This window comes from Strigops habroptila, chromosome 3 (genome assembly GCF_004027225.2).
Source record: "Strigops habroptila isolate Jane chromosome 3, bStrHab1.2.pri, whole genome shotgun sequence".
In the NCBI taxonomy this organism is placed as follows: Eukaryota; Metazoa; Chordata; class Aves; order Psittaciformes; family Psittacidae; genus Strigops; species Strigops habroptila.
Genome location: NC_044279.2, coordinates 85067152 through 85084758, shown reverse-complemented (window position 1 = coordinate 85084758; position 17607 = coordinate 85067152). Strand labels below are relative to the sequence as shown.

The 17607-nt window shown below is 40.5% G+C and overlaps 2 protein-coding genes across 8 annotated transcripts in view; one reads left to right on the top strand and one right to left on the bottom strand.

Moving 5' to 3' along the window:
- Window positions 1–17607, bottom strand: part of SEC24D (SEC24 homolog D, COPII coat complex component) — a 212554-nt gene that overhangs the window by 120427 nt on the left and 74520 nt on the right. For 5 of the 7 annotated variants that reach the window (XM_030481066.1, XM_030481062.1, XM_030481061.1 and 2 more), the window contains 5 exons: window positions 15349–15467; window positions 10283–10370; window positions 8665–8736; window positions 7341–7660; window positions 2938–3286 (listed from right to left, as the gene is read on the bottom strand). The gene's annotated coding sequence lies outside the window, so the exon portion shown is untranslated. Of the gene's footprint in view, window positions 1–2937; window positions 3287–7340; window positions 8737–10282; window positions 10371–15348; window positions 15468–17607 lie in introns of all 7 variants that reach the window. The other 2 variants (XM_030481063.1, XM_030481069.1) reach the window with 2 other exon arrangements.
- Window positions 1–17607, top strand: part of SYNPO2 (synaptopodin 2) — an 85896-nt gene that overhangs the window by 51929 nt on the left and 16360 nt on the right. The window contains exons 2-4 of the mRNA XM_030481077.1: window positions 5886–6037; window positions 10339–11132; window positions 14473–16655. Coding sequence (XP_030336937.1) covers window positions 5886–6037; window positions 10339–11132; window positions 14473–16655 — 3129 coding nt within the window. The remainder of the gene's footprint in view (window positions 1–5885; window positions 6038–10338; window positions 11133–14472; window positions 16656–17607) is intronic.

Sequence of the window (17607 nt, the reverse complement as noted above, 5' to 3'; positions counted from 1 at the left end):
ATATACTGAAGCACTCAGTAAAGATGCGTTATTTTCTCAGTCCCAAAGAAGCATTGACAATTCAGTTATCTCTCTGCACAGGGGGGCAGTGAGAAAGAAGAAATGAAAACATAGCTACAATATTCATAGAGACATCTAAGTTGGTTAGGATTTAAAAATAAGCCAGGAAGTATATAGCCAGTCACTATTTAAAGCAAGGCAAGAAGAAAAGGGGAATGAAAATAGAGCAGACAATGCACAGCTACGCTATCGAAAGGCAACAGCATCATTCCTTTCCTTGTCACATGTTCCCCAATTCACCAGCAACACTAGTAAAAGTAAATCAGCACAACATTTTAATTTACATCAACTACAAGTATGCAGCAGTACATCCTGGAAAAGGATAATCCATAGCCAGGCTATACATTAATGTGCTGTACAAAATGAGTAACAGACTTAAGTGCTGTACCCAAGCTCACTATTGGGAAGTTTGCTGCATTGCCAGCATACCAGATCAATATTTCAGAGGTCATTATCTCATCCCTTTTTCAGCTGCTAACTTTGGATTGCTGCCAAAGAAAGGCAACCCCTAGCAAGATGATACCTAGTACATTAGGCAAGGCTATTGGGAATTGGAACAGGCTTTTCTTTTCACAGAGATCAGTCTGTTCTCTGGTTCCAAATGGCACAAGTGCTCCATCAACATATAAATGGTCAAATATGTTCTTTAACCCTCCCACAACAGTATGTATACGAAGTTGTACCAAACTGCATTTGGCAAATATACTCTGAAGAGAAATGAACCAGATCTTCTGGTTCACAACTGGAAGTTCTTCTCACATTATGGGAAAAAGGAGACAACAGTTACCAAACTGAACCAGTGCACTCAAGAAGTGAGATTTTACGTGTACACTGCAACAGGACTAACTGGAGACAGAGTTAAACAATAAGCAAACCAATAACTAGACCCCTCTGCAAGAATATCCCATTAACTTTTACATGCGTAAAACCTGGCTGAAGTTTGCTTTAGCTGTGTGTTGGTAGGTAAAGCCAGAATCTTTAGGGCAACTAGATCAACGGTTTTTAAAGTTAAAATTACCTCCACTTTACGCAGCTTAGCACCCTATAACACGTATTTTGCCATAAACTACCATAATATTATATAACACTGATACTTGGGCTTACAAAATGTGAAACAATGTAGTGACACCAAGTGAGAATTTTAACTGTGCTTACCATCTAGTTGCATATTCCAGCTTCAAACCAGCGTAATACAATTGGGGCGGGGGGGGGGGAAAGAAGGCCTTTAGAATCCTCCTATACTAAAAAAACCACGAATAGTTACTCAGTTACCTGCCAGACAATCCCTGAAGAGAGATACTAAAATCATAACATTACACGCAGAAAGTAAAGTGGACATATCTTTGTTAAGCATCCTTCACCCTTTGTTATTGAAGTTTGTCAATCTAAAAGAAAAGACAAAGCCACTGCTAGTAAAGTTTGCAGTTGACATAACTAAAGTCATAAACAATTATGAAGATGAACAACTGATCCATTGAAGTCCCATTTGTCTGGTAAGGCAAGCTAGCTACCTTGGGCAACATATTTCATCATAACAAAACTCAACGCCAGTCATCAAAGACCCAAGACTAACACAGAGGACTTACATGTGTAAGTAAGGTTCATTGAAACTGGCTTCAAACCTTGAAGGCCATACACTTCAAGAATCAGATAGGATATTCAACTGAATAGGCTCTTGTAGAAGCAACCCCTCAATGAAATAAACTACTCTGTCTGTATGGGCAAGGGACATAAATAGCAGAGAAGTGGATTTCCACCGCACCCAGTGGCAATATTTTCTGTATTTTCTGTTCTCTTGTCTAAAAGCTGCTCGAAAAATTAAAAAGGATCAGTGGAGTTCTGAGAATAACTCACAGTTTGGAAAGTTTGCTTTGAATTGAGAATATCGCTGAGCAAATATATATATATCTAAAAGCCACAGAAGTCTTACTTTAATATCGAGAGGTTTAGGCTAAATGGATTGTGCTCATGCCCAGATTGCTCTTTTTCTCTGATTGGATCCTCACTCAGGCTGAACCATCACTGAGCCTGCTTGTTCAATCAGGCTACATCTGAAGCACACCATTTAGACACACATCCTAGCAGCACACCAGAACAAGATATAAATCATCTTTTCCAAAAGTCACTGGTAAAAAGCAAGACTATGAAATACCCTAACAATTTCTTAGTTGCACAATTGGAAAACATGACTGCAGAGTGTCCTCAAGTCCGCTTGCCTTGCTTTCAACTACAACTCATTGACTTATCAGGTTCAAAATACCCCAACTCTCCGATCTGCTTATTTTAGGGCTCAGACACACAAACAAGATAATCTGGTAAGCTGAGCCCCAGTTGCTGTCTGTGCATCCACTTGCAGCCACAACAAATAGCAGGTGCATTTACTTTAGCTTTTTAGCTTCATTAGGGTTACATTTTTTGAAGTGAGTTTCCCAATTATCCTGATTTATCATATGTTGTTTCATAACATGGAAACTAAACTGCTTTCAGATTAAATCATAGGAGCAGATTTAGTACCTGCTATCTGGCAAGGAGTCTCCAGGTGACAGAATGAAATTAGAGCTAGTTTAAACACTACAGCGTACCCAGCACGAAGGCAGAGCACTCAGCATTAGCTTTCTCTACAAACCCCCTTCTTTGCCCCACACTAGCATGAGCATAGCCACTGTGTATTTCTCAGTTTATTCATCTTTCACTGGTTAAGAAACTGACTGAAGTTGCCATGTGCTGCAAACACCCATGATTACTCCAGCCCCAGCAGCACCCCATAGCTACCACCAACCCTTCTAAGTTACTATCCCATGCTTTTCCCTCCCACATACCTGTGCCTTTGGGATGCGATCTCTCAATAATGTATGACAGCACTCAGACCTTACCCACCTGCAGTTTCCAGGCCTTCCCGAAGAGCCTTTGGACAGCCCCCAGTCCCTTGTTGAAGCAGCTTCTTGTAAATAGGTTCCAGATGAGAGACTGAAGAGTCTTGCACCAGCTCCCCAGCCTTTTGCCCAGGGAGCAGCACTGCTGCTGCTTGTGCACACTCATGCTGCACAGGTAGTTTCTGGATGCCCTGTGGTGCTCAAATAACAGCACACATCTAGGCTAAGTTCTTCACAAAGGAACTTTCCCCTAAGATTAACATCTCTTTGGGTATGAGGAATTGCTCAGCACTTGATATTTTAAGCAGCAAGGGGCACTCCTGATAGTGGAGGATTATGGATATAGGAGTAATCTGGGAACAGAAAGAAATTACATACTTCAGCTAATTTGTTCAAGTAATCCAGTACTGTCTGCACCCCCTAGCAACAGTGATCTAAACACCTGAAATGAGAGAATAGTATAATAGATGGCTCAGAATAACCTGAGGCCTTTATGTACAACTATTCATATATAACACATTAATATTGTTAAAAATTCAGGAGTCTAAAACTCCTTATGGGCAGAGCACGCACAGCATTGACTAAGTTCAGTATACATAGACAATGTTCAAATTTGGGAGGCATAGGTGCCTTTGGGGGAGGCTGGGAAAAAGGCTGACGTACAGTCACAAGAACCATTAATACATACAGCATATGCAGTGTGATCCTGCAATGGCAAAATCATGTTAAAGGTTTGATTTATGTAGATAAACCTGGCACTATAATACTGACAGGAATTTTGCTCTAATGTGCATATGAACTGAAATGCTACCAGAGAGAGAGGAATAGCCACTTACAGCAATTTCTTTCCTGCATGACCAGTGAAAGAAGGGCCTGAGGTTTTGTATGAAGGTCCAAATATTTCAAAATTGTGATCTTTCAACAATCCACAAGGCAGCAAAATGGACTGAGAGGTCCTTTCAAGAACTTGAAAAGGAAATTCAGTGCCCTTGTCTATTTAATACGAATGCTACCAAGGAGTCTGTTTAAAAAATTGTGAAACCGGTTGAGCTGTCTAGCAATTCATGTACACCTGTTAACATGGTACATCTGTACTTCTGCTTTTTGACATAAATCCCTGAAGTTATAGAATGGGTAACAGTTTCTCTCCTGAGAGAGCTGTAATGGTAATCTACGACAGAACTGACTCCAAATTCTCAGACACTTAAGAAACAGAAACAAGTTTTCTTCTCACAATCTAGGCATCACATTATGCTATTTCAGAGTTCACATGTTGCTCTAATAGCTGTTTACATGGTTTTTGAAAAAGGGTCACTGGAAATTCTTCCTAACACCCACATCATTAAATATTTACATTCAGGCCTAAGATGTCTTGTAAAATTTCAATAGCATACCCTCCTATTTGAAAAAACAATAACAAAACCTCAACCAAAATCCTAGTTCATATATGAAGCAAAACATTCTTAATACTGTCTAAACTGTCATTTCTTCCCAAAGCACAAGGATGTTTATGCTCTTGCCTTACGGGAGATAAACAGAGCAGCATACCACTCCATATTTGTCTATGTTAACTCTGCAAGGTAGAAACTGGCTTCTGCATGCACCAGGCTTCTGTTTATTCGCTGCTCAAAAAGCCATAATACGACATACGGGTATGTGTAAATTGAAACAACAAAGATATATGGCCCTGCCACAGAAAAACATGCAGTCTCAACCTTTATTCCACATATCATCTTGACTCCAAGAAACTTTTCAAAATAGCCTCCAGAAATTCATCTTAGGTACCAACCCAGTGGCGTAATAGTATATTTGGGATAATTCCATGCGTCTGTGGGTCAGTTGCATCCTCAGATCTGGTGTAGATCAGAAGTAACTTTCCTAGATTCAGTGAGGATAACTCTGCTGCTGCGAGCGTGGCAGAACTATACTACTTCTTTAAAAATTTCCGAGAAAATGCTCTGAGAATTACCAAGTATAACATATCGACCCACCAACTGAGTATCACGTAAGGTAAAAGTACTCACACCAACATGTAGAAGACTGAGAGCAAAGAACCCTAGAAAAGCCCTTTTATGTGTATGTGTCATTCTAGAATAGACGACTACAGGCATCCTGGTTAACAGAACATAACCGTTTGCCAAATATGTACTTTAAAAACAGCAGTCAACTGTATGGCACACTTTGAGTGGTGTTAGAGCTGTCTCGGTTTTGTAATACAAAGACTGCATCAAGTTACAACATGCTGCCAATGGAAAAAGAAGTGAAACAGCAAAAATCTGAGCTGTGTAAGATTCTTGAATGAGTACTTAGTAGGGAAGGTTAAACCTTAACAGGAGTGTCTTAAGTTTAATATATCAGGGCGCCTATGTGGATGACTAAACATGGATTTAGGATCCTCTGTGATTCAGATGTTTATAGTTTGGCAACTATACCTACAGTTGGGCATCTAAGGAAAAGTGTCCAGCATACCAGAAGTCTTTGTACCTACAGCTCTAATAGCATGTAGCTATGGACATTCTGCCTGGAGGAGCCTTAGGTTCACTCATCTTTTAAAATCTTGGTAGATTTCAGCTCTAGTAGTCTTTCATTTTTGGAGAAACTAATGAGATTTTCTGCATTTCTGCTAACTCTGATCAATCAATTGTTGTTCCAGACTTTTCTGTCTCCCTATTAAAAAACAAACAAACAAAAACGAACATTCCAGCCTGTTTGACATCTAGCTCACAAGCTCGGTAAAACAGAAAAGCAGTTTTATATTTGTTATTAGTGGACAGAACAGTATTAACCTCGACTGGGACAAGACAAGTTATTAATTTGTGGCATTAGAAATTTGTTCATGATCAATATTACTGATCCTTTTGTAGAGACAAAAGTAAGTTGAGGAAATGGTTGCTGCTGTTTTCAAATGAACGCTAATTGTGCAATTTGGAATTTGTTTTTGACTCACTGTAGGTTCGCAGCAAGAGCAAAGCAGCTAAGGCTGGACTGTGTGAGGGAGATGAGGTGGTGTCTATCAATGGCAAGCCTTGTGGAGACTTAACCTATGCTGAAGTTATCGTTCTGATGGAAAGCCTGACTGACGTCCTGCAGATGCTTATCAAGAGGTACAGGAATGCTCAGAATGCTTTGGTGCAATTCTGTTCAGTGAACCACGTGAAAATGCTGGTTTTGCATGCACTTATTTTGCAGACTTACACTGCGAGCTTCTGATAGTCCTCTTATTAATGCCTGTAACTCTGCTTGTCTGTATGGAAGAGGAAGACAGACAATTTGATCTGAAGGAATTACTGTATATAATTTGAACTGCACAGTTCAGGCATAGAATTTAGAGTACAGTCTCCAAATGTACCGATTTTATTTAAGTATTAATATTTACGAGGTGACCATTACCATATCTGCATACTGCAGAGTCTTGAGTTCAATTATTCTTTCCACCCCTTTGAAGTAGTGAAGTGTTGTTATTCCCCATAGATAGGGAAGTGAGGCTTACAAAAAGCAAAGCCTGTAGAGATGGAGAAAGTGTGTTACACAGATATGCCTTGATGATGACATGGCAAATGGTCTTCTTGGGTGGCAAAATGTGTTAGTAGTCGGGAGGGGGAGAGGGTCTGGAAATCATGAATTCTATTTCTGTAGTTGTTATCACTTCGCTAGATGAGGTGGGTAAGTCACAGCTCTCTGGGTCTCAACTTCTCCATTTATAAACATTGATAGTGAATTTCAGTTTTCTTCAAAAATGCTTCAAGCTTCTTAGAGAACCTTCCTGCAAATTTGCAAGCAAGCCAGCATTACCGCTCACTGCACATCAGTCTATTCCAGTGACTGGTTTGTAATCGTCATCAGTGTAATATACGCAATCTTGAGTTCAGAATCACTTACAGTAAGCACATTCTTCCCAGACTTCATGAATTCAGATAAGATGAACTCTGAATTACCTTCTGTGTTCAGGAAGAGGAAGAAAAGAAGAGTAAGAAAATACCTGAGACTTCCACACTACTTGTAAGGAATTATGGCTCTACCCTGAGCTACTGCAGTTCCCTGTGTCTGCTCTCGCACAGGCAGGACCAGGAGGACAGAAGGGGTCACAATTTATCACAATAGCTAACAGACCAGTGTCACTGGAAGGGCTGGAAGGACTCTGGTGCAAAAAAAGCACTTGTCTCTGGTTACCAGGGATGTCTAAACAGCATGTGAAATTCCTCTGTGGTTTCTGCAACCTGCACATAGGAACTTTCCTCAAGTGTCTAGTAGTTCAAAGTTACAATCTGCCTCCAAACAAAGATGCTCTCAAGGAGTATTCATTTTATTTAGAACAGACATTTCGCATGGCCTGTCTGTGCACATTGGCTTGGGATGGGTAATGTGATGAGATCAGGGGAATGGTGATAGCTGAGAATTACAGCTTACCTTCTCCATAGTGCATAGCTCTTGTCTGTGGTTCAGCAGCATATCATTTGAATGCTCCTCATGTGATATCTGCATTCTTATGTTTTTAATTCATAACATGACTACCTGAACTGCACTTGTGAAAATGGTATTTGTGGCTGACCAGCTGTCTTCTTTGTAGCCGCAGAAATAGCTCCATATGCTTTGACTCCTGCCTGTTGCTGCTCTATAACTGATATCTGTGTTGGTCTGAAGGCCACAGCTCTAGCTGAAAGTGACAGCACATCTTCCATTCATTCCCTTGTCTCTGCTTGAATGTATGGTGAACAACAAGACACATCCTGAAAATCAGAACCAAAACAGACCACATAATTCATTGTTTCATGGAATAAAACTGTGTCTGTTAGAAATCTTCAGAAAATTGCTGCTGATCAACATTCTGAAAGTAACTAAAATGTTCTAAAGGAATTCACTGTCAAAATCTTTTACTTTCTTCTCACTAGCTCATCTCCCCCAAATGCCAGCCCCTACTGGAAGTATCCTGCAGGGTATAAAAGAATAAACGGAAACATTTCTTTTCCCTTGCCACATCCTTTGTGGGTAGCAGCCCTCTCAGCACTACCACCAGAAGGATTTTTCAGGAAGTGTCTTAGCATCCTTCAAGAGCAATGAGAAGCAAATCCTTCCTTTCCTGAGTAGCCACTTGTTAGCAGCCATCTCAAGAAAATGCTGGAAATCATGAGGCAAGAACAATGCCTAATTAAAGTGGTGCTCCAGTGGTGATCTTTACATCCAAGCATCTTTTGCTGGCAGGGAAGAATAATTCTCCTTGGGAAGCTTCTGACTGTTCCTGAACTATTTGCATGTGGATGAGATTTTCATAAGCATTCATTGTTGGCCTAATTCTGCTCTGACTAAGCTTACTGGGAGGAAAATTAGGCTTTTAAAGTATTTTTTACAATGCTGCTTGGCCTTTGATGTCTACAAAAAATTTTCCCAATCCCCTGTAAACCACAGTCAGTTACTAACCAGCAGTGCCCAGAAAATCTTGGGTTCACAGGATCAGAGGAAAGAGACACCCTGCAGGGCAGGCACTCTCCAGAAGCCATGTTGGGGAGCATCCTACCAACCTTCCCGACAACTGTTGAACAGATGTACTGAGAAACATTGAGAGTGAGGACAGAAACAGAAACGCTGGCCCTTCCTTTTGCACATCAGTGGTAGCAACTCTTGGGCTACCGCTGAATGTAGAAAGAAAATGTCTAGGGGGAAGTATGGAGTGTGCTCAGTTTATACTAAAATGAAATGCACCAAATAGGGAGGAAAAAATGACTCTCAGACAAACCCTGCAGTGCTGACACCATTTCTTCTTTTCTGAAACTACACCAGGGGTGTTCCTGCAGTGAGCTGGAAAGACCTGAAACAAAAAGAATAATTTGATAAACCAGAATCTTAAATGACAAAAAAGAGATCAGACCCAGTATTCTGTCTCTTTGACACACGGATACACATTGATGTTTACATAGAGTACAAGTATATCCATAAGCAGCGAAGACCTTTTAAGGTGGAAATCTTTGTGTCTCACACATACACACAATCACCCAGCTACCAATAAAGGCTAGATGCAGTTGGCCCAGCCCCAGGTCTCATATCTTACAAGGAAATGTTTAGAGATTTCTGTAATTTATCTGTACTTAGGAGCAGTACAATCGATCATCTAAATAGCATAATACGATGGAATCCAGCAACACTCACAAGGAGCTCCCTAAATTAAAATCTGTCTGACCTTTACAGACCTCCATAAGTTGTTTAATGGATGTTACACATTTTGTGCTATTTGAGGCAGACCCAGACTGCTACAAACAGTATGCTGCGTAGCCAGAAAAGCAAGTGACATTCAAGTTTCTTCAGTGCACTGACAGATTTATTTCTTCTGTTGCTTCTTCCAGTCTTTCTTTGTAGGGGGGGGGTCCAAAGTTTCAGAATACCCGAGACCTGCTTTTGATTTCAGAAACCTCCATAATACTTGATATTAATACTTTTCTACATACCTACCACTTCCCTCATTTGAATAAGTGCTTTGCCACTTTCCAGTCAACAGAAAACCTTAATAACATGCTGCAGTCTTGCTGTACAGAAAACGTTTTTTCTCAAATTAACAGCAGTCAGTACTGAAAGAAGCTAGAATGTACACCAGGAGTCCTAACACCAGTAAAACAGCCTAACTGGGTCAAGGGAATGAATACCTTAAAAAAGGGAGCTACACTGAGGTATGTAGTAGGCTTCAGGAGGTCAAAGTCACATTTGACAGTTAGAAATGGATATTTTTAATTACTAGGAAATATTGTACGGGTTCCCTACACTTTTACACTGGATCACTGGAATAGGCCCAGAATGTTTTAATTATTCCATGATATATAAGGATGATGATCGTCACAGGAATTCTTCGAATGTGTATTTTCAGTATTCATTCCCCTTCTTCTGATCCTCATCCAGTACATTTCTATTCCTTAGAGAGTAAACTGCTTGGGACAGAGGATGGTGCCTAAAACAGTTGTAATAGTAGCCTCAGAGCCAAAAATTAACCACTCTTCTGGTGCCATGCAAAGTTAATTTTCTCATGCACATGGGAAATATGAAGAGGTACTGTCCCAGAAGTCTCAGCAGCATTTGTCTGGAAATACTATAATAGAAATGTGTCTGTGAAAGCATACTGATGCTAGGAATGATACAATTCAACAGTGCAGAAGGATGGTAAGTGGATCATTGTTCTACTGCAGTAGGGTAATCTCCCTCTTACTGAACTGTTAAGTTGAGGAATTTTGAAAGATATACAGGTGCTCCAGTTTAAGACCTCTATATTCTGGGAAAATTTCTCTACTTCAGTGGACCTGCCAGCGGGTACCACAATTAATATAGGGGAAAAAACACAATACAGAAATTGCTTTTGTAACTGTACTTACAATTGCTGTGCTTACAGCAGCTTAATTTCTTGAATTACTTGTTTATATATGTGCAGATCCTCCAGTGGAATAAATGAAACCTTGAGTGCTGGAAGAGAAAATGGAAAGGACGAGAACATAAAAAATGAGGACTATAGGGAGAGTACTACACTGCAAATTAACACAGCGAAAGAGAGACCCCATGGAGATTTATGCATCACAGAGATATACAGCGAGTCTCACCAGGTAGCAGGAGAAAGGAACATACACTTTTCTGAAATGAAACAAGAGACCACACAAAGCCAAAAAATTACTCCTAAAGTGATAGGCACCTCCAAAGTGCTCGTGACAGATGAGACTGCTCTCAGAGGGAAGACAGAAGAAAGAAGGCCAGGTACTATGGTTGAGCTGCAGGTGTCCCTCTCAAATGACGCGCACAAAAGCATCAATGCTCCTGCTGTGACTCTCTTAGGGGCAGAAAAATGCACCCCTTCAGGAAGAGGACCCAGTGTACAACAAGATGGGACTAGCCCTGTAATCACAATTCCCCTGGGCATGAAAGAGGGCAACATCCAGTGGTCAAGCAAAGTTGTCCAGTTTTCTAATGGCAAAGAGATCAAGAGGATCCAGGGTGCAGCTCCATCTCTCCCCAGGGTGGAGGTGATCTTGGACTGTTCAGACAGGGAGAAGGAAGCACCCAGGTCTCCAGCTGAAAGGGGGTGTGTTGATTCTCAAGTGGAGGAAGGGCAGTCAGAAGCACCTCCTTCCCTCCTCTCCTTTGCAATCTCATCAGAAGGCACAGAGCAGGGAGAAGACAACCAGCACTCAGAAAGGGATCACAGACCTCTCAAGCACAGGGCGAGGCACGCAAGTAAGTATGTCCCATCTAACCATTTGCACTGCCTGGGGCTATCCTTTGTAACTTTAAACATAATTTCAGAATTTAGAATGCATTAGGAAAAATATGTTAAGAGGGGTTTTTTCTGCAGTTTTCTAACTTTCCCTCTCTATTTTTCTTTTAAATTATGTTTCTGTTCTTGCTTTATATATTTTTTCAGTGTAATACCTTGCTCCTGGTGATGAGCCAAGAGTATACTCATGCCTAAACTGTGCTGAATAACTTTCCTTAGATGACTTTGTCCAATTAAAAATAGTTACGTCTGAAAAAAAGGCTGAATTCTGCTGGTCTTCTAATGTATATTCAGAGGCAATCTATAGAATATTAACAAAAAAGCAAGTTGCTTGCACATGTCTAAGTGAATCCTGTGGATTTTTCCTTTTATAGAAAAAACTTTGTGTTGTCATTTGCACCATCTAAAATCAAAGCCATGCCACTGCTCTTAAAAGTTAACAAAAAAAAAACCTAGTAGAAAAGCTCGATGTCGCCTGCAGAAGAGATTTTGACAGACACTAGCATGTGTATAACTGTTACATGATCCTTTCAGTTTTGTCAGTCTTCTCTAGACTGAAAAGTGAACATGTTATTTCTTCTGACTCCCATATTCAGAGGTCAGCTTCAAAATGTGTCCAAGAAGTTTACATGAAACTAAACTTGCCACTGGATCCAATATTCATTTACTGACTGTAAATACGCATTATTTATTTATCTATTTATTTATTTACTATTTTATTCATTTGGGATCTCTCTATTGGCTGCTTGCTCTTTCCCAACAATGTTAAGAATCCTGTCTGTGGATTTAGCAGCAGTATGTCAAAGGTGCTTGAATGTGTGCAGTGATATACTGTAGCAACAAGCTATTTCATACGCAGCGTTGGAACTAGTCTGCTAACCCACTGCTAATTCCTCTGTAAGCATATTTTTAGCATGAGAACCATTTGTATCTTATTGGCAAGTGGATTAAACAGTTACTTTTGCCTAAGTGTCTGTATGCAATCCACATATTTTTGGCATATTAAATGAAGCATAAAAGTGCACATGCTTTACATTTTGGCTGTGAAGTTAGAACCAATTGTGGGACTATGCTTGTCGTCTTTAGAGAATTACTTGCCTGCCTTCTGCAGGCAAAAGTACAAGGAATGAATTACGTATTACATTATAGACTCTTCTTTCAAGTAGGACATAGATTCTGTCCTCTTCCCACCTCATCTATGACAATCTCAACTCCTTCTAATCTAGTGGCAGGACATTATCTTTAGGAACCACTGATGCAATCTATGAAAGTGTTTGCTTTTAATATTATTAGTATTTGTAAAATACTGTCTACAAATTAGAGCAAACAAATTCCCAAGCATAGGGGAATAACCTGTGTGCAGCAAATAGTATGCGTGGATTTTGTTAAATTAAAAGTTACAACACAGCATTTAAGTCTAAACTAGAGAAGAACATTTATTATAGATGTTTGATATGTTCAAAAGAATTTTCTTCTGTAAATAGTCATCAGATTATATTTACCTGAACAGGTAACATTTCTTCTGCCATCTTTGGAAACTACTGATTCAGTAACTATCCAGAATTAAGGAAAGAATTAAGGAAAAATATGCTAACAAAATGGAAAGTTTTGCTTTCTGCAGAACTGTATGGGTACCTGCTGAATCTCCTTCCCAGAATAACACTCACTGCTGATGCAAGTACGTTATTTGAAAGCACAGAACTTACATGCTTTCTGTTTGCAGAGTTACTCTTAACTCTAAAGCCCATACTTTTGGAAAATGTCCTTAGTGATTATTGTAAGCATTTGGATCATCCAAGGACTGAGCCGAGGATTTTGTGATTTGGCTCTCTCACTCTAAAATACTATAAACTGCTGGTTTGGGTGCCATGCTGTTTTCTCTTTTACAGTTTCTTATGAGAACCACTGGTCCAGCCATGCTGTCATCTGGCATAATGGCAAAACTCCAGTTGTCTTTAATAGAAGCATCAATCTCCATCTACTGTCATGGCTAAAAAGATCACTGATAGAAAATCTATCATATGGCTTTCTTTACTGAGTTTGCTTTATTTATGCCTGCAGAAGATATTAAATAATTTACAGTTCTATTTTCATATATCAAAGGCATGCTTTTTTTTTTTTTAAATTAAGCGGAAGATGACCACTGATTTAGACAGGAACAGCTTTAACTTCTAGTTCTTTTAAACAGAGAAGCTATTGAGGCTGTCATTCATGAGATGTGGTGGTAGAAGGAAGGGAAGGCAACAGGGACACCACCTGACAAGCACTGTCCCATGAGACACATGCTCCATGTCACATAACAAGGAAGGAGTCATGCTGATGTACAGTGCATCTATCATCAGCTTTACAGATGCATCTATTCCCGTTCCACACGACTTGATGAAAACAGATAATTTATGCTTTAAGAAATATGTATCATTGATACATGCTAGTGAATAATCTTGAGAAGTTAGTTGAGCCCCCTTGATTCAGATCTTAGATGTGTATTCGTTCCGGCTACATTTTCTAAATAAATATTCTGAAGTTGTTATATCCTATAAAATTCTGTATTATGTTTCAGGCAAGTAATGCTTGTTAAAACACTGAAACCTGCTTTCATTGAGTACCACAGCCAAACTCCCATGTCTTCCAAGGGGCTGAAAGTTAATGATAATAGTTTCTGTGTATGCCTTTGCGGATATTTACTTGCTTTTAAATAGCTATTACAGAGAATCATACCAACTTCTAGCAACTATACACATTCTGTAATTCATATGAGTAAATACATAAATGGCACAAGCTGCTACCACTGTCAGACAGAATATAGTCAGTTTCATTTGGTCTCAGATGTTAAGCAGTTATGGGTCTGGCTGGCTGGGAATGTCCACTGTAAGCCTAAGAAGTAAGTGTGGTCAAACATTTGGTAAATGCCAGACCACAGAAACTGAATAAATGAAAAAATATTGTCTGCCTGTTGCTGCTGAGATTACTTATGGGAATAAAAATCAAGGATGCTAGAAATAAAGACACAGGTAATTTTCCTGTTGAAATAAGAAAGTCCTAAAGAAAGTGATGTGGCCTTTGAACTTGCATGGGTGTGACTCTAACGAATGCTGGATATGGAATTTACAACACAGTTTATATTGTGGAAAAAGCTTAAGTATAATGACCTCTGTATATAAAAGAAAATAAATGTTTTAATATGGGGAAGGGGACAGTGGGTAAATTTTGGTATGGATAAATGCAGAACTATTTGTTGTTAGTCTCCTTGTATTTTTGTGGGCTGCATGCAATTAATGTGCACTTTGATTCTTTCCATAGGGCTCCGGCGAAGTGAGAGTCTCTCAGAGAAGCAGGTCAAAGAAGCCAAATCTAAATGTAAAAGTATTGCACTGCTGCTGACAGCAGCACCCAATCCCAATTCCAAGGGAGTGTTGATGTTCAAGAAGCGTCGTCAAAGGGCGAGGAAATATACTTTAGTCAGCTACGGTACTGGAGAGTTAGAACGTGACGAAGACGAGGGTGAAGAAGGAGAAGGTGAAGAGGGGGACAAAGAAAACACTTTTGAAGTGAGTTTGCTTGCAACAAGTGAGTCAGAAATAGATGAAGATTTCTTCTCTGACATTGACAACGACGGTAAGATTGTGACATTTGACTGGGACAGTGGTCTACTGGAGGTTGAGAAGAAGATAAAAAGTGGAGACGAGATGCAGACACTTCCTGAGAGCACAGGTAAAGGCGCCCTCATGTTTGCCAAGAGGCGTCAAAGGATGGATCAGATTACAGCTGAGCAGGAGGAGATGAAAGCACGCGCAGTGCATACAGAGGAACGAAGAGAAGCAACCGTGTCAGAGAACTTCCAGAAAGTAAGTTCTACAGCTTATCAAAAAGAGGAAGAAATGTCAAGACAGCAGACCTGCGTGAGCAAAAGCTACACAGACGTGAGCCAGAATCACAGCAAAACGCTACAACAAAATGGCTTTGGCTTAGCACCAGACACAAACCTCTCTTTTCAGTCCTCTGACGCTCAAAGAGCAGCTTCTTTGAATAAAACAGCAAAACCCTTCCCTTCTGGAGTTCAAAACCGAGCAGCTGCACCATTTTCACCCATAAGAAACATCACTAGTCCTCTTTCAGATATACCAGCACCACCTCCTTACTGCTCTGTTAGCCCACCACCTGAGGCTTTATACAGACCTGTTTCAGCTCCTGTAGCCAGCAGAGCTGCCCCATCTGTGTGGTCACCCAGCGAGCCAACAGAACACATAGCATCACGAGACGAAAGGATTGCGGTGCCAGCCAAAAGAACCGGGATACTGCAAGAGGCAAAGAGAAGAAGCACTTCGAAACCTATGTTCACTTTCAAAGAAGCACCCAAAGTAAGTCCTAATCCTGCCCTGTTGTCTCTTGTACACAATGCAGAGGGCAAAAAAGCTACTGGAGCTGGTTTTGAGTCAGGACCTGAAGAAGACTACCTCAGTTTGGGAGCAGAAGCTTGCAATTTCATGCAGACTCAAGCATCTAAACAAAAGGCCCCTCCTCCTGTTGCTCCAAAGCCTTCCGTCAAGATCTCTCCTACTGCTGGTACTCCAGCTTCACCAGTTTGGTCACCTCCAGCTGTGGCTTCTAGCAAGGCTCCTTCTTTCCCAGCACCAGCCTCACCTCAGGCAGCATATCCTGCACCACTCAAATCTCCACAGTATCCTCATTCTCCTGCCCATCCCCCAAGTACTCTCAACCTAGCTGGTCCTTTCAAAGGGCCTCAAGCGACCCTAGCTAGTCCAAACCATACACCCAAGCCAACCACACCAGTCACACCAAGTGCTGGAGAAACAAAGCCACCCTTTGAGATGCCACCAGCTATGAGCGGAAAAGGAGCACAGTTATTTGCCAGAAGGCACTCTCGAATGGAGAAGTATGTGGTAGATTCAGAGACTGTGCAGGCAAACATGGCACGAGCCTCGTCTCCAACTCCATCTTTACCAGCTTCTTGGAAATATTCATCTAATGTCCGAGCACCTCCACCTGTTGCTTATAATCCCATCCACTGCCCATCTTATCCTCCTGGTGCTACCAAGCCTTCCTCTAAATCCACTGCTGCTACCAAAAACACAAAAAGAAAACCTAAGAAAGGTCTCAATGCTTTGGATATTATGAAACATCAACCTTATCAACTTGATGCATCTTTATTTACTTTTCAACCTCCTAGTACTAAGGAAAGCCTTACTACTAAGCAGACATCGAAGTTGTCCACTTCAAAGCAAGCTCTACCTTTAAGACCACCTAGTGCTGGCTCTCCTACTAATGCCCGGGCATCTTCAGTGTACTCCGTGCCAGCCTACGGTTCACAGCCTTTGTTCCAGTCAGATGCCCCTATCCCACTAAATGAATCATATGCACCTACGAGCTACTCTGCATTTTCTAAGCCGGAAAGCACCACATCCTCTTTGTTTACTGCTCCGAGGCCAAAATTTTCAGCAAAGAAAGCTGGTGTCACTGCACAGGTGTGGAAGCCATCCATTATTGAAGAGTAGCCCTTATAGCTGAAACTTAGTGTCCATTTTGCTTGCAATCAATTGTTTGCAGTGGTAACCTGGCACACAAACAATGCCAATAGTATTCCTTAGCTTCCTTAATAATGTCAGATATATCACCTCAAATCTGGGTCCAAAATATTTGAACTTTTTTAAGGAATCAACATAGATACAAATTTTAGCATGTTTATGCATATTATCAGATGCTTTATACACAGAACATCCTGAAATGAGCAGATACCATTGCACTAAGTAAGCAGGACACTAGGTTTTTGCTTTAGGACTCCTACATCAGAAGTAACAGTTAACAATATTCCTGGTATGTCAAATTAATAGAGAAGAGCTTTCTTTCTGTCTTTCTCCCCACCCCCCCAACTATGCTCTAATGACCTAGAGATTTGAGGACTTTTTTATTTTTAAAGAAGTGCCTTATTAAATAATATTAATAGTAAGACATATTACTAACATAGCATAAAATAGATACAGTGTTAGACTCTGACTGATCGCTAACAGAATACAACCGGATAGACCTTTGACCTGCACAGAGCATCACTGAATTAAGTCAGAATCTGTCTTGGCTGAAAGGTCCTTCTACAGGAATCTGATGATCTGCCAGGGGCTTAGTTTGCAAGCCACATGGATCAGCTGTGATCCAAAATCATGTATTGCCTCTGTCATTTCACAGAGAATGTGCTATATGAGATGCTGGAGTGTTCTGAAGACTAAAAGAGGTGGAATGACTGCTGGAAAAATTGTCAAAGATTTCCCATTTTGGGGAAATTTGACATCCCAAGTGCAGACATGTTTTTAGCCAAAGTTTGCCTTCAATACAGCAAGTAAGATAAAAGCCAGTAAATCAAAATTATTGAACAGGCAGAGAGGTGAGCTGGGTTTTGTAGCTACAGTGTAATGCAATAGTTTC